General features: G+C 45.0%; 1 protein-coding gene across 3 annotated transcripts in view; it reads left to right on the top strand.

The window, feature by feature from the left end:
• The first annotated feature begins 7366 nt into the window (after window positions 1-7366).
• The window catches only part of cul5b (cullin 5b), a 49972-nt gene continuing 34844 nt past the window's right edge, over window positions 7367-22494 (top strand). Inside the window, exons 1-8 of one of the 3 annotated variants that reach the window (XM_084319691.1) lie at window positions 7367-7405; window positions 10583-10692; window positions 12050-12149; window positions 12294-12470; window positions 18061-18202; window positions 19736-19881; window positions 20540-20620; window positions 22081-22219. In XM_084319691.1, the coding sequence (XP_084175817.1) occupies window positions 7382-7405; window positions 10583-10692; window positions 12050-12149; window positions 12294-12470; window positions 18061-18202; window positions 19736-19881; window positions 20540-20620; window positions 22081-22219 (919 nt within the window). In that variant the 5' untranslated portion in view covers window positions 7367-7381. The remainder of the gene's footprint in view (window positions 7406-10582; window positions 10693-12049; window positions 12150-12293; window positions 12471-18060; window positions 18203-19735; window positions 19882-20539; window positions 20621-22080; window positions 22220-22494) is intronic. The other 2 variants (XM_084319693.1, XM_084319692.1) reach the window with 2 other exon arrangements.

Here is a 22494-nt window from a genome sequence, read left to right on the forward strand (position 1 = left end):
GAGACTCAGGTCCTTCAATGTGTGCAACAAACTGCTGCAATCTTTTTACCAGTCTGTTGTGGCCAGCATCCTCTTCTATGCTGTGGCATGCTGGGGAGGCTACATCAACTCAAGGGACACCAACAAGCTCAACAAGCTGGTGAGGAAGGCTAGCTCCGTGGTGGGAGTCGAGCTACCTAGACTTGAGGTGATGGTAGAGAGGGGGATGATAAGGAAGCTGGATGCCATCATGGAGAACCCCTACCACCCCCTCTACGACGAGCTAGTCAAGATGCGAAGCTCGTTCAGCCACAGACTCATCCCCCCCCCGACACTCAACTAACCGCCTCGGACAGTCCTTCATACCAGCGGCCATCAGGCTCCACAACAGTGGGCAGCGACTAGCAGCCTCCAGGCCCCACAACAGGGGGCAGCGACAGCGACTGCTACCAGACATTGACCTGGGACTTATAGGAACCCAAGGGGGACAAAGTAGACTACCCTGGTACTTTGATTAATGTATACTCAGTAGATAGTAAATTATTATAACACTACCTCTTGCATACTGCACCTCATGTGACACTGTGAATAATGTGAATATTCCTCAGCTAGTCAGATAGTAAATTATATTGACCATATTGATCAAATTGTTTACACTGCCTGTGTTGTCTTTTACTACCTGTATACTGTGTTGTTTACTACCTGTACCCCTCCCCCCCTCCCCCCCATGCTGCTATGATGCCTGAATTTCCCCAAGGGGATCAATAAAGGAATATCTTATCTTATCTTATCTCTGTCTCTCTCTCTGTCTCTCTCTCTGTCTCTCTCTCTCTCTCTCTCTCTCTCTGTCTCTCTCTCTCTCACTGTCTCTCTCTCTGTCTCTCTATCGGTCTCTCTCTCTGTCTCTCTCTCGGTCTCTCTCTCTGTCTCTATGTCTCTCTCTCTCTCGATCTGTCGCTCTCTCTTAGTACTGAGTAGATTCATTGTGTAACATACTGATATATTATACAATGTATTATATACAGAATGCAGGTGTAGGTATGTGGTTGTTTAATATATATATATATAATGTGATGTAATGGTTACATGTGTTTACAGTGTTGAGGAAAGCGTTCTCGCTGCACTTTTGAACCATTGTCTTGCACTGTGTATTTGAATGGTTATTAATGATGTCACAATGGAAAATTACTTTTCTACTGTTTACATATAAGGTGCCTATTGAGTGATTTTTATTTTTACAGCTGCCAACTTTTGAGACCATTTTAGTATGAATGTTTGTAACGGCATTGTCTTATTCTGTCTATTAAAGGGTATATATTTTATATTTACATTCAGTCATTTAGCTGAACACTTTTATCCAAAGAGACTTCCTGCTGTACAACAAGTCAGCAGGAAGGTTCTGTACAACAAGTCAGCAGGAAGGTTCTGTACAACAGGTCAGCAGGAAGGTTCTGTACAATAGGTCAGCAGGAAGGTTCTGTACAACAAGTCAGCAGGAAGGTTCTGTACAACAGGTCAGCAGGAAGGTTCTGTACAACAGGTCAGCAGGAAGGTTCTGTACAACAAGTCAGCAGGAAGGTTCTGTACAACAAGTCAGCAGGAAGGTTCTGTACAACAGGTCAGCAGGAAGGTTCTGTACAACAGGTCAGCAGGAAGGTTCTGTACAACAAGTCAGCAGGAAGGTTCTGTACAACAAGTCAGCAGGAAGGTTCTGTACAACAAGTCAGCAGGAAGGTTCTGTACAACAAGTCAGCAGGAAGGTTCTGTACAACAAGTCAGCAGGAAGGTTCTGTACAACAGGTCAGCAGGAAGGTTCTGTACAATAGGTCAGCAGGAAGGTTCTGTACAACAAGTCAGCAGGAAGGTTCTGTACAACAAGTCAGCAGGAAGGTTCTGTACAACAGGTCAGCAGGAAGGTTCTGTACAATAGGTCAGCAGGAAGGTTCTGTACAACAAGTCAGCAGGAAGGTTCTGTACAACAGGTCAGCAGGAAGGTTCTGTACAACAAGTCAGCAGGAAGGTTCTGTACAACAAGTCAGCAGGAAGGTTCTGTACAACAGGTCAGCAGGAAGGTTCTGTACAATAGGTCAGCAGGAAGGTTCTGTACAACAAGTCAGCAGGAAGGTTCTGTACAACAGGTCAGCAGGAAGGTTCTGTACGACAAGTCAGCAGGAAGGTTCTGTACGACAAGTCAGCAGGAAGGTTCTGTACAACAGGTCAGCAGGAAGGTTCTGTACAATAGGTCAGCAGGAAGGTTCTGTACAATAGGTCAGCAGGAAGGTTCTGTACAACAGGTCAGCAGGAAGGTTCTGTACAACAAGTCAGCAGGAAGGTTCTGTACAACAGGTCAGCAGGAAGGTTCTGTACAACAGGTCAGCAGGAAGGTTCTGTACAACAAGTCAGCAGGAAGGTTCTGTACAACAAGTCAGCAGGAAGGTTCTGTACAACAGGTCAGCAGGAAGGTTCTGTACAATAGGTCAGCAGGAAGGTTCTGTACAATAGGTCAGCAGGAAGGTTCTGTACAACAAGTCAGCAGGAAGGTTCTGTACAATAGGTCAGCAGGAAGGTTCTGTACGACAGGTCAGCAGGAAGGGTACAACTCTATCAGCCGAGTAACAATGTTCATCAATCAGTGCTGAAACTTGAGCACTACAGTTTTGAGTGCATAGTAGTAAAGACATTCGCATTGTAGTGTAGACATATTAGCATAGTAGTACATATTAGCATAGTAGTATAGACATTAGCATAGTAGTATAGACATATTAGCACAGTAGATGGTAGTATAGACATATTAGCATAGTAGTACTGTAGAAGTGGAAAACCCCAGTTTAAAAAATGCCCGTGTATGTGTGGACTAGGCCTCGGTCAAGGTAATTGGACCTGGGAGCAGGGGTGGCTGCACACCTGTTGTGCATCGAGGTAATTGATGCACACAGGTTAAATCAGCCATCCTCACACACACACACTGGAGAGAGAGCCTCTGCCATGACAGCATTCCATTAGCTCTGGCTTGTATAACATCTAGCCAACTCTCTTCAATAAAGTGGACTCTTTTGCGACATCTCCCTGTGACTGATATGCATGTTGGAATTAGAACAAGGCCACCGTTCAACCCTGCTGCGTGGGAGAGGCATGTGCCTCCTCCTCCCCAGCCCATGAGGGAGGCATCCATCTGGACAGATGTAGGTCATTATCCTGCCAAGGGGAACCCCTGCACAGATGCTGGACGTGCTCCACCAGTGAGACAGGTCTTCCACCACTGAGTGGGGCACCTGCTTTCTCTTTTTCAGATGGACTACATCCACTCTGAGGCAACCGGACCATCTCAGGAGGCGTAATACATTTACATTTAGTCATTTAGCCGACACGTTTATCCAAAGCGAGTTCTGCACAACAAGTCAGCAGGCAGGGTACAACTCTGTCAGCTCAAGGTAAGTAATATTGTTTGTCAAATAGTGTCGAACTTGGGGGGGTGCTACAGTCTTGGGTGCATAGTAGTATAGACATAACATATTAGCATAGTAGGTAATAATATAGGCAAGGTATATTCCTTAGTAGTAAAGTGCATAATAGTAAAAGACTAAGTTATTCATTTCAGATATTGATTCAAGAAATGTGTCTAAGTGAAGCCGGTCTTATTTGACATGCCCTGAGTGGGAGTTGAACCCGGGTCGGCCACACCGCGGGCAACATCGCAGACCACTATACCAAGAGGTGAATTCACTTCTTGGTAATGTGTCTGGATGCCTTTTTAAGGGGGAGTGAGTTTACTTGCAGTACCGCTACGTGCTGCAGTCACTTCACAACACATGAAGTCCATCGTGGGTGGGGGGGGGGGGGGGGGGAATCGATACGTAGTAGTATTGCGATACTTTGTGTGGCGATACTGTATCGATATTTAATTATTCATAAAAGAAAATATATATATATATTTTTTTGTATAAGGAAGTTGCATTGTTCATTTAAATACCTGTAATAGTATAGTAGTCCACACGCACATGTGTGCATTCCGTTAAGTTGGAATATGACTGTAATACAAACATGGGGCGGCTTTGGCTCAGGGGTAGAGCGGGTCGTCCAATGATCGAAGGGTTGGTGGTTCGAATCCCGCTCAAGCCCATGTCCATCCCATCGCCGTTGTGTCCTTGGGCAAGACACTTAACCTACTTGCCTCGTATGAATGTGTATGCATGTGAATGAATGTTGGTGGTGGTCGGAGGGGCCGTAGGCGATGATTATTCACCACGCTTCCGTGAGCTCTGGCTGCAATTGTAGCTTACCACCACCGGTATGACTGTGTATGAACGAATAATGGACTCTGTGAAGCTCTGGGTGTCATGCAGAGCGCTATATAAATCCAAGTCATTATTATTATTATTTATTATTAGTTCAGTTTGTCAGGTACATGCAACCCAGATTACAGTGTTGACATCTGTCTGCTTGAGAAAATACCATGTTCTGCAATAAAAATTATTGAAGTGAGATGAACAGACTGAACTTTATTTTATTAGATAAAACATGTTGACAAAGTTTTACTTTGCAGTTGAAAAAAAGGTAATATATCGCAATATTAATATCGCAATTACTCAGCATATCGCAATATATTTTGTATCGCAATACTATCGTATCGTGACTCAAGTATCGTGATAGTATCGTATCGTGAGGCCTCTGGTGATTCCCACCCGTGGATATACTTGCGGTACCTCCGTTACATAAGCTCCAATCAGACCAAGAGGTGAGATGCTGACGTGAGGCCTAATAGGCACATGACCTCCATGGACTGTGGCGCCTGAATGCACCCTGCTCAAGGCTCCTCTTAGATCCTGCTGTCAGACGTCCATGAACCTTGATGTACTGGAGGCGTGGCCAAGCTGCACGTCTAGATACTCAATCTGACGACTCCAAGCCAGGGTGCTTTTCTCCAATTGATGTTGTACCCTTCCTGCTGACTTGTTGTACAGAACTTGTAAGTCGCCTTTGATGAAAGCGCCAGCTAAATGACTAAATGTAAACCAATAGCCCAGGAATGGGAAACACAGGAATCAATTCTAGCATCTGCATGTCAGTCGGGGGCCGGGGCCCTTTGGGAGGGAGAGGCCGCTTCAATTGAAACAGGTGACATATAGGTGGTCAGGTGGCGTAGCGGAGATTGCGTTCGTCACCAACCCCGGAGACGCTGGATTCGCCTGTTCGAATCCAGCTCACAGCTCCGGGGTTGTCACCAGCTTGGCTGGCCGTTCACACTAATACAATTGGCAGTATTAAGAGGGTGGGAGAAGCTGGCGGGGTGGGTCCGGGTCGTTGTAAACAGCGACTCCTACAGTTCGGTCGGGGCGCCTGCTAAGCGCGGATAGGATCTAAGGGCGGTAGTGTGATCCTTCCACACGTTACACGCTCTCAGTGAGAGTCCGCGCTGCCAGGTGAAAAGAAGCGGTTGATTGGCTAGACGTGTGTCGGAGGAAGCACGTGATAGCCTCCACTCTCCCAGACCGACTGTGGGGGGTAAGTGCGCAGCGACCAGGAAGGGGATTGGGAATTGGCATAACGACTAACATTGGGATGGGAGAAAATCGGAGGAAAAAGGAGGGGGAAAAAGATCAACAAAACAAAAGAAACAGGTGACATATAGCTAAGGGCGGGGCCCCCGAAGCTGAAAGGGAGCCGGAATGAAAAGGGTTTGGAACCAGATGATCTGTCCTGCTCCACAAGGAGAAGGATGGCGGCCCCCATAGACATAGCCGCTATCACCCCACGGTCATTTAGGCATGGGGGACTGAGTTTGTAAGCCGTAGTCGAGACTGCAATAACATGGCGACAAGATTCGGGGAAGAACATTTTGCCAGCAGACCCAAGGAAACCTCGTCCTAGCTTGCTGAAGGTGAAAACATACCGTAACAAGTAACAACTAAATGGGTTTTCCATGTTGACAGTGCCATGGTTTGCTTGTGTTCATTCATTCTTAGCAGAATGGGGCATACATCTCAAGTTAAAATGTAACGCAAGTCACCACCGATACAATGGACTGGCATTCGCTTGTGCAAGATGGGGGAGATTAAAGGCCGAAAAAGTTGAGTGGCACGGTGTAACTCCATAGGGATTTTACTCTCTATGGCCGCTCTCCACTGCTCTCTCCTGCTCCTCGCTCTTCCCCATAGATATTAAACCTGGACTCTTTTCACATCGCCAATAGGCCAATGTGACCCTGGTGTTAGGGGAGTTCAGCTGTTGAGCTGTGTATGAGACTGACTGAGCATCATATGGTGCAGCCCATTCTTCGCATCAGCATTCAAAGAAACTTAGGGCCAATGGTGTGTCCATGCCTTTAGGTTGTGATTGAAGATTGAAATTTGATTTATTATTATTATTAAGCCTTAAAGAAACATGTCAACATTATGGAATGGAAGTGGATACGGATCACTAGCCTAGTGTAAAACCCAGAGAGAATACCACGACCACAACACCAGAGGGAGCTCCACAAATCATGTTCAACCCCAGATTCGGCTCAAACAAGGGACTAAACACGTCCCGCTCTCAAAGAGCACCTACGGGAGGCTGCCATTTGAAACTGGCCCCTGTAAACAGCCAACCCCCCCCCCCCCCCCCCCCCCTCCAATGTACAGTTTCTTCCCCCTCAAATGTATATACTCTCTTTCAGAAACCCTGTCTCTTAAACAGTACTGTGTCTGTATATTTGTATATCATAAATATCTGGATAGGCCTACTGTTTAGTCGTGTATGTTATAAATGTTACGATGAATTGAAAATGGGGGACCCTGATGTAAACAAGACGAAAGTCTTTCTCTGGTCTGCATCCCCGTAACAATTGTGTGTATTGAGCCATACTGTATTGTACCCATTCTGCAATCTGCTAATAAAGTTTTCAATCAATCAATCAATGAAATTGGTATCTATCTTCCTGTCTGACTCTGGAGAAGACGGTATGTGCATTTGCCATAATGTTGGCGTGTGTAGTGTACCTTTTAACACTGGGAAAATATTTAACCTACAGCCATGTATTTTGCTTTTTACATGGCAGCACACCTTGCTCAAAATAGGCTAGGTCGACCTGTCTCACCTAATGAATGTGGGTATTTTCCAGCAAATATATATTTTTTACATTAAATTAGATGAGTGTACTTGGTGTAGTGAAATGCAATACTCTTTTTTTCCAATTTAAAAATCTAGATACTTCTTTGAAAAAGGACAGCAAAAATCTTACCAAATATTTGGTTGCGCCCCTAGCTCTTCACCCATAGATATATATAGAACACATATATCTATGTCTTCACCCACCCAACCCGACAAGAAGAAAAAGGATGTGTCGTTTTGTGGGCGTGTCCCGGCTGGCCAGAGAGAGATAACCGTTCGCGCGAGATTGTGCGAGAGAATAAGTTCAGGGAATATGGCGACGTCTAATTTGCTTAAGGTAGGGTTCACTTCGATTCAATTCAATGATTCCGGTAACATTTGACAAAGCGACGATGTCCAAATCTGACGTTATCATGTAACGTTATGTCTAACCTGAATGAAAATAGCATTGTTGTCCCACAGATGTCTTTCACTTTGCAGTGTTTTTAGGGATTGCCTCTAAGCTTGCCAACACAAACGTCACAGCAGCTAACACACAGTAGCCACTATTCAATTATGTTGTTATCTGGTTAGTCTAACGTTAGCTCACCGTGATAGCATGGCTAGATATAGTAGTGGAGATACTACGGTAGAGACGAGAGACAGAGATGTAATGTTAACTTTGGTCTTCACCAGCGTCCTAGCTTCATTTCAATGTCGCCACAAACGGTCTGCTGCCGACTTGTTTTGAACTGAAAGAAAGACAGTCATATATGTCCTATTATTAAAATGATGAGCCACGGCTGACTGCTGGGCGGTTAGCTTGGTTGTTAGGTAGCTACCCTGGTTACAGCTCAATGCCACAATCAATGATGTGGTGCACAGCGACTATGACGTATATAGTAGGTAACAGAGGTTAGATAAGATAAGGGATACATACACACCAGGGCCCAGGCCAGGAGTTAAAAACATTGAATCCCCATTGATTGATTGATTGATTTGAATTAACAGATTGCAGAATGGGTACAATACAGTACAGCTCAATACACACAATTGTTAAGGGGATGCAGACCAGAGAAATACTTTCGTCTTGTTTACATCAGGGTCCCCCATTTTCAATTCATAATGAGTTGAAATGAATGAATACAAATCTGATCCAATCAGATAGGGATTACAAGTTTTGAACTCCTGGGCCCAGGCTATTATTGAATATGTTAGGCACTGCAATCACAACATTAGGCATTATTACGTGTTTTTGTAGGGACGATTTAGTAACTGCAGCAGTCAGGCAATGCTGAAGGCAGCATAATGTTAGACAGGCCTATGTGAACTCTCCACTCCACTGTAGCTAATTGTTATGCATTGATAAAATACCAGTGGTGCTCAAGCCTTTTCAGGATGTATGATGATGATATGTATGATGAATTGAAAATGGGGGACCCTGATGTAAACCAGACGAAAGTCTTTCTCTGGTCTGCATCCCCTTAACAATTGTGTGTATTGAGCTGTACTGTATTGTACCCATTCTGCAATCTGTTAATAAAATGTTCAATCAAAACTCATACCCCCTTGAACCATAACCCACATTCCTCGACACACACACACACGCACACACACACCCCCACACACACACACACACACACACACACACACACTCACACTCACACTCACACTCACACTCACACACACACACACACACACACACAGTTCTGGTACCTTTTCAGATAACTGATGACAAGACATGTCGTTGTGTGCACTGGGAGTCGTTTATTTTTCACACTGTAGAATTATTCCCTGATAAGTGGGCTGGCTCTTCTAAATTCTGCCAAACCTTTTTGTAACCACAAATGGCAAGGTTCAGGCAGCTAGACTAAATGTTGTGTAGTCAAAAGTAGGATATTTAATTCTAAATGTAGGGTATACAAGTACAAAGATCCTTGCAAATGAAAGTAGACAACTAAGTGAAGTACTTTAATTTTGTGAGGTCAAGTACTTACAAAAATAAAAGTATACAAAATGTCACCACATTGAAATGGCTACTGGTTAGCATGTAGCATCTCCTGGCAGGTTAGCATGAAATGGCTGATATAGACTCAAGATCTCTAGTGTCAGATGCTAGCTCAGTCTTGGCTCTAGCATTAGAGTTGAGTTCGCTACAACCTCTGAAATACAGTAATGTTGTCTGTATTGCTGTCGATACGCTCATTCGCAGAGGAGGTTAACAAAGATTCTGTCGGAGGAAGAGTCAGGTTCTGATTTAAGACTAAATTGCTTTGAAAAATTATGGTTGCATGGAGGAGGTGCATATAGGCTAAAATGTAGATCATAACTTATAAGTGCTATAGATACAAATGTTTATGTAGAGTAATCATTTATATAAAAAAAAAAAAAACATCCACAGTGTGGAATAAAAGTATTGCTTTTCCCCCGTAAGATGATTTATTAATGAATTTATCATTGAAAAAACCTTTTGCGGGTCCAAAATGAATGTCGTTGTTTACATGTTGCAGCCATTATCTGTATCCCCTCCCTACTTCCAATTTCCCACGTGGAATGCACCTGATTGGATAAATTACATGCTAGTGCGACATCTAGTGGCTGAATGTTATCTATGGCACCTTTAAAGGGGCACTTCACCGAAAAACAACACTGATTTATTTATAGCTCTTTTGCACACATTAATTTAGTTTAACAGTTATTGAGAGTTAATGATTATATTTTTGAATATCTCCTCCAGTGATGTCATCAGAGGACACTGAATCCTTATGTTGTGTTAATTACAGCTAAATTAAATGAGGTAGATAAATAGAATAGAGACAAGGATTGCAATATAGTGATAACTCTCAATAACTGTCAAACTACATGAATGTGTGCAAAACAGTTTAGAGCCTTGGGATATGTGTGAGATTATGTACTAAATAAATCTGTGTTTTTTTTCTGTGAAAACCAAGCCGGGAAACTTGTGAGAGAGTACATTGTTGAAAATGCCGTAGTCTACATTTTCATAGTGATTGGACCCCTAGTTAGTCTATACCCCACATATTCTATCTTAGATAGTAGGTTATATAAAGGTGCTGTGGCCTATATTTTTGTGAATTATAGTGTTTGGTCAGTAACATCTCAGCTCTGCAGTAAACGGACATCCTTTTCTGGTATCATTCTACTTTATCCAACCAGGAGAGAGAACTCTAGATATTTTTTGTTATTTAAAGAAATCTTGCCAGGCCAGATTTGCTTACTGCACTGGCAGATAATTTTTACCTGTTTAAAGCACATATTTGCTTAAAACTAGTTTATATTTCTTCTTATTTCCTAATTTTGTCAGACAGTTTTATTTCAGTGTGGCGTTCTCTCCTGATTCGATGAAGTGTATGTTGTGCTTACCGCAGAGCGGAGGGACTAGGAGACCCATGTTACTGACCAAACTATAGGCTATATCAGTGATGGCTGATTATTATTATTATTAATGTAGAGCTATTATTTTAACATGTTGTAGACCACTTACAGCACCTTTTAATGTATTCTCCTCTCCCAGAAAAAAGGGTCCCTCCAGTTTGAGGACAAATGGGAGCTGATGCGTCCCATAGTGTTGAAGCTGCTGCGCCAGGAGTCCGTCACCAAGCAGCAGTGGTTCGACCTCTTCTCGTGAGTCCGCTCTTCTTTTTTTTATCTACTTTTTCTCCCCCTTTTTCTGTATTTTTCTCCCATCCCAATTTAGTCGTTATGCCAATTCCCTTCCCTCCCTTCCTGGTCGTTGCGCACATTTTCCCCCACTTGCCGGTCTAGGGAGGATTGATAGATACTATCACTTGTCCCCTCCGATACCTGTGGAGTCAACCAGCCGCTTCTTTTCACCTGACAGCGAGGACTCTCACTGGGGGAGCGTAACTCGTGGAGGGCTCACACTACTTCCCCCAGTTCCCTTCCTCGCTGAGCAGGCGCCCTGACTGACCTGTAGGAGTCGCTGTTTACAACGACCAGGATACACACCCCGCCGGCTTCCCACCCGCTAACACTGCCAATTGGTTAGTATGGACGACCGACCAAGCCGGCGGTACCGGCTGACAGCTGGATTCGATACCAGTGTCTCTGTGGTGGTAGGCAGGCGCTTAGTCCGCTGCGCTACCCAGCCGCCCCCATGAGTCAGCTCTTCTTGTTCTCCTAACGCCTGGAGAGTAGGCGTCCTCCTTCGGGCAGACTCCAGTCACCGGTCGCATGCGAGCAATATCTGAGCCAGAGTCTGACACCGATCTAATGTGCATCTGTATGTCAAGTTCTAGAATGCCACCATGTCGGCAGAGTCTCTGAATTGTGTTTTGTGTGCTTTGCCTTTGGGTGACGTCATGCATCGGGAATAGAGGGCTCGCACGGAAATGTTTGTGTGGTTCTCTTTCTTCCAGCATGGCTGCCTGCCTGTAACATCGTTTTGTACGTGTCAATGGAAGAGTCAACGGTTGCTATGTGCAAATGACAGTTGCTATGTGTTGATATATGAGGAGAAAAACATCATAATTTGGTGTCTTATTACTGGATCTTCATCTAGTAGACAATTCACAGTGGAACAGTAATATCTTGCTTTCCCAGCGTTTTACCCACTCTACCACTACACAGAAATTAGGCATTGTCTTTTGAAAGTGGTTACCAATAGTTACAGACAGCCATACTGGAAGAAATAACTACACAAACATTCCGTGCAAGGCCTCTCCCAGGCTATGTTATTGAAAACTGCCCAAAAGTAAGTTTGCTAAATACAGTTGTTAGTTAACATATTTCATTAAATAAAATATATTCGTCTAAGGATGCGTTGCCATCTTGTTGACCACTGATTTGATGATTCATAATGAATATTGGCCAGGTTGTTCATTGGCAGATTGATTGGGACTATCCCTTTTACAAAGCAATGCATTCAACTATGGCCTCTCATTGCTCTGCTTTTAGGGGCCGATGGGGATTAATATGCATTGATTTATTGATTGATTGATTCTCTTTCTTGTTGCCATAGAGACGTCCATGCAGTATGTTTGTGGGACGACAAAGGACCATCTAAGATCTACCAAGCCCTGAAAGAGGACATCCTTGATTTCATCAAACAAGCACAAGCAGTAAGGCTAGGGTCATAATAATCAGAGTTGGCTTAATCAAGGGTCTGATATAGAACCTTCTGTTTAGCCACAACACATTTTGTTATCGCTGCGGTTATCTCCTTGCTTTTAGACTATTCAATACCCTGTATCCCTCCCCTGAAGCAGGTACTGAGTCACCAGGACGACACGGCCCTGCTGAAGGCCTACGTCGTGGAATGGAGGAAGTTCTTTACCCAATGCGACATCCTACCCAAACCCTTCTGCCAGCTGGAGATGACCATCATGGGCAAGCAGGGCAGCAACAAGAAGTCAAGTGTGGAGGACAGCATCGTGCGCAAGGTGAGGAGGAATTTACCATTTTGCTATTATGTCATGCTCGGGTTGGGATTCCTTTCCACCCTGTTCCCACCTTGACCCCCCCCCCCCCCCCTTCTGGCCAATGAGTATACTTTTCTAAATGCAGGAACACAGCGGCAAGATGCATTATTCTCCCAAATGTTAGACCATGGTGTCTGTAATATTGTCTATGAGGGATGAGCAAACAGATTGTGTCGCAGTAGCGCCCCCTGTAGGGTATTAGATGCACTACTCGCTGACAAAGTTAGCGTCCACATTTTGTCCAACCAATTCAATGTTGTAAATGACGGAATGCAGTGGATGGACATCATTCCCCAGAAGTGTCGTTAAAAATTGGGACCAGTAGTGTGTAGTGTCTCATGTGAGACAATGTTGCACCCGTCCGCCCCTCTTAGGACTGTCAGTATGACATGGTAAATGCCTCAAAACTGGGACGGGATACATCGTTCTCCCAAGTATAGTGAAAGTGGGAGCAGTGGTGGTGTCTGATACCTCACTGGGTCGGAGAGCAAGCAGTTTATGGGACCAGATTCTCCTCTGTGTGGATGCAGATCCAGTCTTCTTTTGTGCAGGGTCACTTTGTCAGTGATAGGAAGGGAAAGGAAACTCTTTATTTGCCAAGTACATTACATATAAGATAAGATAACAACATTATATACATACAAACATACATACAATACATGATTACATATAACCACACAAAAATATAACCTAAAATAAATGAAAAATACAGTAAACAAAAAGAGAAAAAGAAAACTAATAATAAAAGACAATTGCATCGTTCTTATACAGGTTGTCACTTGCCATACAGAAATTGCCTATCTAATAAATCACCGTCCTATGCCTAAACATCCTCAGCGGGGAATTTTAGATTAAAATAACATATCCCTTTATTGATCCCCTTGGGGAAATTCGAGCTTCATAGCAGCATGGTGGAGGTACAGGTATGGGCAGGGTAATAGTAAAATGACATAAATATAGGCAATAAAATCATAGTAAAGATAAAAATAAACAGTGTAAACAATATAATTAAATCTGAATATGAGAAATAAAAAATATACCTTGGAATGTGTTCTGCGTTTAATCCACCCTACTTTAACACTTTCAGCACCAGCCATTACCCTTATCCCTGTAGCTAATGCGCCAGTTTTCCATAGCCTATTTTCACTGTGCGTCACTATGTTTGGAGAGCTGTATCTATATTCTATATTATAGCTATGGAGACAATACTATGGTCATTTAACAGTCACTTTCTCCCATCGAACATGCAAAAAAGAGATAATCTTTTCATGTATACGTTCGCTCGTTATCCCGTGGTAAATATTCTATAGTTTAGGAGTGATCTGGGGTAATTCATGAAAAGCTGAGTTATAGGGCACTATGTGAATTTAGCTAAAGTCGTTGGCGTTTCTCGCCTGGACACATTACTATTTCCAAATCAAATGTATATAATAGGTATTATGTTTCATCATGAATGCATCAATGGGGGGGGGGGGTCGTTTTTTGATGCTCTGATCATCATCGGCATTAGTTTTGAACACCACACACGCTGATCAGCTGGATCGATATGAAATCATTGTAGGATCAAGGTGGAATTGACGTCAGATAGTCCTTACCTTTGATCGGGGGTATTCCAAAAAGAATATTCCAATTGTCTGATCCGATTGCGATTTCCAGTATTGGTGTCCATCGGGCCCCCGACATAATCCGGCACAACACATGCATCGAGGGGCCATGGACGCGTTCCAATGTGTCCAAGGAACTAATATTTTCAACAAGTTCTTTATCATAAAGTTGTCTCTTATAGCGGCCCCAAGGGACCTTTTTGTTGCAAAGAGAAGTGCTGGGAGAGAGATACTGCTAGCATTCTGTTCTATGGCCAGCCATGCAGGGGTGGTAGTGGTGGTCTCACCAGGGTATGAGTCCTGCCAGTAGACCAGAGCTCCTGCATTGGCTGCCCAGTAGTAGTGTTGAAACATGGGTAAGGCAAGGCCTCCCATATTTGAAGGCTTGCACAGGTGATTTTTGGAAATACGGTGTGTTTTGTATCCCCAAATGAAAGACATAATAAGAGTGTCAAGGGTCTTAAAAAATGCTTTTGTTAAAAGAATTGGCAGGTTCTGGAACAGATATAAAAACCTGGGTAAAGTGACCATTCTTATTGCATTAATACGGCCTATCATAGACAATGGGAGAATTCTACACTACATTTCAATTTCTCTAACATTGGTTCATGAAATATTGTAAGCCGTCATTTGAGGCTTTATAAAAGCAGCACAATGAACACAAATCTGTCAGTGCCGAGTCCGACCTCATCTTAAATAACAAACAGCATTGCTTGTTGCAGTTAACAAAGAGAGGCAGAGTTGATTTAGCAAAAAAAAATATATATATATATATATATATTTTATAATCGAATTTTATTTTCATATTCGAATCCCATGCCCATCGAACGAAGCTTCGAAGTATTTAAGACAGCCCTAGTGGTTTCTAATGCTAATGGCGAAGGGTTCGATTGCAATGGCAAAGAGTAAAGGAGATAATGGGCAGCCTTGGCGTGTACTACGGTGAAGGGCAAAGGCTGGTGATTTATTGCAGTTGGTCAGGACTGATGCAGTGGGGTGAGAGTATAGCATTGCAACCCATCACCCACTCATCTGTATTATCTAATAAGATAACGTCTGTTCACCTCATTTCAATAATCTATATTGCAGTAAAATTGGATTGTCAAGCAAATGTCTTTTTGCAAATTGTATCGAATTTTCCCCCCACCCCTAGAGGACACGGAGAACATCGCAAAGCCCTCACGTCGGGGTTCCAACTCGGAACCTTCTCGCTGCGAGGCAGCAGTGCTGACCGCTGCGTCGCCCTGCCGACTTGTGAATAGTAGGGATCGGTACCGAATTCGGTACTTTCGAGGTACCGAACCGAAACACGTCGGTACTACCGAGTATCGAATCAAGTGAGAAACCAAAAAAAAAATAAAATGTCAACGTTCACACGCACAATATATGCTTACCTAGGATTTGACTTGATTCAACAACAAAGCAGTCGGAGCAATGACAAGCCGAAAACTGTCGAAATTGTAGTTATTTGAAGTTTGGATTTTTTTTTTACGGCTGAGGTAGGTAAATTAAATTTCTTGAGACTAAAGTACCGAAAAAGGTACCGTTGGGTACCGGTATCGATTCACAGGTACCGGTATCGGTATCGGTTCAAATGTGAAAGGTACCCATCCCTAATAGCCCTGTTGTCATGCCGTCCTCTCTCTGTCCCCCCTCTGCTGTGACTGTATAGCTGATGCTGTCCTCTCTCTGTCCCCCCTCTGCTGTGCCTGTGTAGCTGATGCTGTCCTCTCTCTGTCCCCCCTCTGCTCTGCCTGTATAGCTGATGCTGTCCTCTCTCTGTCCCCCCTCTGCTCTGCCTGTATAGCTGATGCTGTCCTCTCTCTGTCCCCCCTCTGCTGTGCCTGTGTAGCTGATGCTGTCCTCTCTCTGTCCCCCCTCTGCTGTGCCTGTATAGCTGATGCCATCCTCTCTCTGTCCCCCCTCTGCTGTGCCTGTGTAGCTGATGCCATCCTCTCTCTGTCCCCCCTCTGCTGTGCCTGTGTAGCTGATGCCGTCCTCTCTCTGTCCCCCCTCTGCTGTGCCTGTATAGCTGATGCCATCCTCTCTCTGTCCCCCCTCTGCTGTGCCTGTATAGCTGATGCTATCCTCTCTCTGTCCCCCCTCTGCTGTGCCTGTATAGCTGATGCCATCCTCTCTCTGTCCCCCCTCTGCTGTGCCTGTGTAGCTGATGCTATCCTCTCTCTGTCCCCCCTCTGCTGTGCCTGTATAGCTGATGCTATCCTCTCTCTGTCCCCCCTCTGCTGTGCCTGTGTAGCTGATGCTGTCCTCTCTCTGTCCCCCCTCTGCTGTGCCTCTATAGCTGATGCTGTCCTCTCTCTGTCCCCCCTCTGCTCTGCCTGTGTAGCTGATGCTGTCCTCTCTCTGTCCCCCCTCTGCTGTGCCTCTATAGCTGATGCTGTCCTCTCTCTGTCCCCCCTCTGCTGTGCCTGTGTAGCTGATGCTGTCCTCTCTCTGTCCCCCCTCTGCTGTGCCTGTGTAGCTGATGCTGTCCTCTCTCTGTCCCCCCTCTGCTGTGCCTGTGTAGCTGATGCTGTCCTCTCTCTGTCCCCCCTCTGCTGTGCCTGTGTAGCTGATGCTGTCCTCTCTCTGTCCCCCCTCTGCTGTGCCTGTATAGCTGATGCCATCCTCTCTCTGTCCCCCCTCTGCTGTGCCTGTATAGCTGATGCTGTCCTCTCTCTGTCCCCCCTCTGCTCTGCCTGTGTAGCTGATGCTGTCCTCTCTCTGTCCCCCCTCTGCTGTGCCTGTATAGCTGATGCTGTCCTCTCTCTGTCCCCCCTCTGCTCTGCCTGTGTAGCTGATGCTGTCCTCTCTCTGTCCCCCCTCTGCTGTGCCTGTATGCGTGTAGCTTTATGCCAAGCAAGCAGTGCAAAAATTTACCGTAGTGGCGTGCAGTAATGCGCCTTTCATTTTCCGCCGCCCAGCGCCCAGGTCGCGCGGAAATAGGCTGTCTATTGCCATTCTCTTTGACAAACTCTAACCTTAACCAGCTCCTTAACAACGCCTAAACTTAACCGTTCTAACCTTAACCAACTCCGAAACAATGCCTAACCTTAACCTTAACCATGCCTAACCTTAACCGGCGAAAGAATACACGTTAAAAAAAAATCACGTTAAAAAATATTTTCGATGGGATTCGAACTCGCCAGCAAACGAGCCATAGGATCCACAGCCATGTGGCCTTGCCAATTGAGCTATTGCTAGATACTGAATAAGGGGCGGTGACTTATATATATTGAGCTCCGCTCGAGGCGGGATCTCATGCGCATGCGCGGGCACCTCGCGCGAGCACGCCGGCGCACGCACGCACCTGAGCGAGCACGCCGCCGCCGGTGCACGCACGGTAGCATTTGTCTGAAAAGAAGGGCGCTTTACCGCACTGGCGTGCGGTGACGAATGCGGAAGCATTTTTGCACTGCTTGCTTGGCATAAAGCTACAGGCTGCCTGTATAGCTGATGCTGTCCTCTCTCTGTCCTCCCTCTGCTGTGCCTGTGTAGCTGATGCTGTCCTCTCTCTGTCCCCCCTCTGCTGTGCCTGTGTAGCTGATGCTGTCCTCTCTCTGTCCCCCCTCTGCTGTGCCTGTATAGCTGATGCTGTCCTCTCTCTGTCCCCCTCTGCTGTGCCTCTATAGCTGATGCTGTCCTCTCTCTGTCCCCCCTCTGCTGTGCCTGTATAGCTGATGCTGTCCTCTCTCTGTCCCCCCTCTGCTGTGCCTGTATAGCTGATGCTGTCCTCTCTCTGTCCCCCCTCTGCTGTGCCTGTATAGCTGATGCCATCCTCTCTCTGTCCCCCCTCTGCTGTGCCTGTATAGCTGATGCCATCCTCTCTCTGTCCCCCCTCTGCTGTGACTGTATAGCTGATGCCGTCCTCTCTCTGTCCCCCCTCTGCTGTGCCTGTATAGCTGATGCTGTCCTCTCTCTGTCCCCCCTCTGCTGTGCCTGTATAGCTGATGCTGGACACATGGAACGAGTCCATCTTCTCCAACATCAAGAGCCGGTTGCAGGACAGCGCCATGAAGCTGCTCCACGCCGAGAGGCTGGGCGAGGCCTTCGACTCCCAGCTCGTCATCGGAGTGCGAGAGTCTTACGGTGAGAGAGAGAGAGACCACTGCTGTCTGCTCCTTCTGTGTTGTAGAGAATAGAGGTCATATTAATAAGGTTGTTTAGTGTTTTCATCTGTAATCAGAATCAGAAAGGTCTTTATTGCCAAGTAGTTTACACACAAGGAATTTGATTTGGTCGTTTGGTGCCGACATTAACAGGCAGACAATTACGGTAGAATAATTGACCTGTCTCAAACCCTGCCCTCTTTTCTCGACCCTCCAATCACAAACGTTGCTTTCCTCAGACAGGAAAACAACAGTTGTGATTGGAGGATCAAGAAAAGGGGGCAGGGTTTGAGACCGGTCAATTGTTTTATAGCAGTGGTGCGGGGGGCTCATATTTTGGTGTTTGTTCTACATCCATCCCTGTTGCTCTGACTTGGCAGGTTGTAGCGTTAATACAGTCCATATTGGGATACTTGATTATGATTAAAGCGTTACTTCTAAAGCACTGGGCCTGTAATTGTAAGTGCCTTATGAGATAAATTGATCTGGATCATAATGTGTTGTTAATTTCCTCTTCCATCTAGTTGTGGAGGTAGTGCTCTTCCGCTTCTGGTCCACCACGATGGCAGAATGAATGTAGAGGAAATTCTGCACTGCATACATTTTATTATTCTGTGTCACAAGATTATGGCGGCAAATTCAGATCTGTGCTCATAAGTACCTGCGGATGTCTTGTTAAAATGTTGGCTACTGATTTGGTTTTTAAAACATTTGGTTTTGTCACACATTTAAGCTTATGTCTGTATCACACAGCATGATACATTTGTATTTCTTAGAGAGTAGGGACGTCTTGTCTCCTCTGGGATTTCTTTCTGTATTGAGAGACGGTAGGAATAATCAGGTTGATGCAGGTTAGCGAGGGATACGAGTTCACGGAGACACAGCAGAAAAGGTTCTCGAGTCAGGTGTCAAGTCGACTGTTCCTTTATTCATCCCCATTTCAGGTGTCATAGCAGAATGGGGGAGGGGAGGTACAGGCAGGAAAAAAAGATAATAGCAACAGGGATTCTGTGATTCTGTGTTTGTAGAGGTGGGGGAGGCTGCCTGAGAAAGAGCTTTTTAGTTTGAAACCTGTCATCTTGTAGTGTAGCTGCATCTTAGGTAAATACCTATCTCAAGCCTGCCCTCTTGATGCTCCAATCACAACTGTTGCTTTGTTTATCTGAGGGAAGCAACAGTTGTGAGTGTAGGATCAATAAAAGAGGGCGGGGGTTGAGATAGGTAAATGATGTGTTCCTCTACCGTTTGTGCACTTTCTTATAACTTGAAATGGGACTTCCTGTTTAGCGGATTGTTTTTCAAAATAAAAATGTAGAGAAATCGCTAAACCCACATCACTAAACACAGGAAGTGCTATTTCACGTTATTTGTTCTGGCTTGACACCTGGGCATGCCCATTTGTACACTGCTGTTTTAGGCCTTTTTGGGGCCCATTCTCCTCCCACTGTTCACTAGTGGATGTAACAACTACACCATTAAATGAGCACATGTCATTCTCGTTGTCTCTGAGCAGTAAACCTGTGCTCCATACCTGACGACAAGCTGCAGATCTACAGGGACAACTTTGAGAAGGCCTACATGGACTCCACCGAACGGTTCTACAGAACGCAAGCGCCCTCCTACCTACAGCAGAACGGCGTCCAAAACTACATGAAATATGTGAGTAATTGTATCCGGGCCCAGGTTTCTGCTGCTTTGTGACGACAGCGTCGGATATGTCGGCAGCGTATGTTGTTTGACGTTGATATTTAGACATTTCTTTGGGTAGGGCGGCTACGTGGTGCAGTGGCCAAGGCGCTCACCACGAATACTGGAGACGCTGGGTTCGCCTGTTCGAGCCCAGCGCTCCACATTGCTTTCAGTTTAGCTGGTCGTCCGTACTAATACACATTGGCAGTATTAGGGGGTGGGAAACTGATGGGTGGGGATCGGGCGTTGTGGACAGCGACTCCTACAGGTCGGTTGGTGCGCCTGCGCAGTAGAATCAGGAAGCGATGGGGGCAGCGCCCCTCCAAAGCGCAGACCCCTGACGCTGAAAGATCGAGCCGCGCAGGTGAAAAGATGCGACTGCTGTTACCTGGAGTATCGGAGGGGACTCGTGCTATGTATGACTTAGTCCACATTGCAGCCGGCTTGTGGGAGGCAAGAAACAGCGTTTGAGACAGGGGAGGGTTGAATTGGATGATACGAAATTGGGATGGGAGAAAAATTGAAAATGGGAGAAAAAGTGGATAAAAAAAAGAAAATGTCTTTGGGTTGAGGGATAATGTCGGGTGATGGACATGGAGAGAATGCTGTGTGTGTTTGTGTTTGTCAGGCCGACTCTAAGCTGAGGGAAGAGGAGAAGCGCGCGCTGCGATACCTGGAGACGAGACGGGACTGTAACTCCGTACAGGCGGTGAGTGCTAATGGTTCCTCCACATCAGGGATCGGCAACCTTTTGGACGCCAGTTTAGTAATAATGTACAGACCCGCGGGCCAGATGGGATTTAAATAATGCGTCTCTGTTCACACTACAGCTGCTAGTGGGATTTGTCTTGCCATATTTATTCCAAATACCCAAAGATCTTCTGTACTCTGTGCAGAAACAACAGTTGCTATGTGCCCAACAATGGTTGTTAAATATATCAAGACATTCTTTATAATTTGGTGTTATTATCTTATTACTGGATCTATTGAAAGTGGTTACAAATGGTTAAAGGCAGCCATGCTGGAAGAAAGAGAACTACACAGACTAGAACTATCCTGTGCGAGGCCTCTATTACCAAGCAATTAATCACTTGTTGAAGAAAAAAAAGATGATAATAATAGCCTATTGTTTTACATCCCAGTTTAAATGACCTCTTTGGCACACGTGCCACATTAGATTAGATTCAGATTAGATTCAAATGTATTGTCATCATACAGCACAACGAAAATAAGTCTGGCATCCAACCAGAGTGCAAATGTAACGGTAAAGTGCAACAGTAATATATAATGTACAGGTGATTAAACTGGGTATAAAATGTATGAATTAGTCCTACTGACTAATAGTGCTAATCAGATGTATGTAGTTTGTACAGAGCTGTACTGTAGTATTAATATGTACAATGATACAGGTATAAAGACACTATGGTAGTAGTCATACTGAATTCCCCCGAATTTCCCCCAAGGGGATCAATAAAGGAATATCTTATCTTATCTTGTCTTATACTGGCCGGCAGCGTGTGAGAGTAGGTGAGGTATATGTACAGATATAGATATAGTATCTACAGATGTGTAAACAGTAGGGGTGGGGAAAAAAATTTATACGTAGTAGTATCGCGATACTTTGCGTGGCGATACTGAATCGATACAGGGACGCCAAGTATCGATATTTAATTATTTATTGGGGGGAAAAAAGAAAAGAGAGAATTATTTTATAAGGAAGTTGCATTGTTCATTTCAATACCTGTAATAGTACAGTAGTCCACACGTGTGCATTCAGTTAAGTTGGAAAATGACAATGTAATACAAACAGTTCAGTTTGTCAGGTACATGCAACACATATTACAGTGTTTACATCTGTCTGCTTGAGAAAATACCATGTTCTGCAATAAAAATTATTGAAGTGAGATGAACAGACTGAACTTTATTTTATTAGATAAAACATGTTGACAAAGTTTTACTTTGCAGTTGAAAAAAGGTAATAAATTGCAATATATCGCAATATTAATATCGCAATACTCAGCATATCGCAATATATTTAGTATCGCAATACTATCGTATCGTGAGGCCTCTGGTGATTCCCACCCCTAGTAAACAGGATATAAAAAGCATCTTGCTGACCTCTGCCTGCTGACCCTTGCTTGACATATCGTACTGTGTGTCTCTCCTCAGCTGATGGAGTGCTGTGTGAATGCGCTGGTGACGTCCTTCAAGGAGACCATCCTGGCCGAGTGTCCAGGCATGATCAGACGAAATGAGACAGAGAGTGAGTACGGCAGGAGTGCTCCGACCAAAGGCTCAGCCAGCTCAGGTTTGCACCAGGAAACGGCCCGTCACAATCACTCCCCCTCCCCTCCCCCCCTTCCCTCCTGCACCCTAATCGTCTGTAGAATGTCCATGTACTCTCGTGTCCCACAGTCCTACGCAGAAAGTCCTTTCCACGGTCAAAACATCTCTGCCCAAAGAGGAAGTAACTAACCGGTGCTGCCTATGCTATATTCATTTAACCTTTATTTAACCAGGCGGGTCAATTAAGAACAAATTCTTATTCACAATGACGGCCTGGCGAGAGGACAAAAAGGCCTA

The sequence above is a fragment of the Notolepis coatsorum genome (assembly GCF_963971535.1).
Source record: "Notolepis coatsorum genome assembly, chromosome: 8".
Taxonomy (NCBI): Eukaryota; Metazoa; Chordata; class Actinopteri; order Aulopiformes; family Paralepididae; genus Notolepis; species Notolepis coatsorum.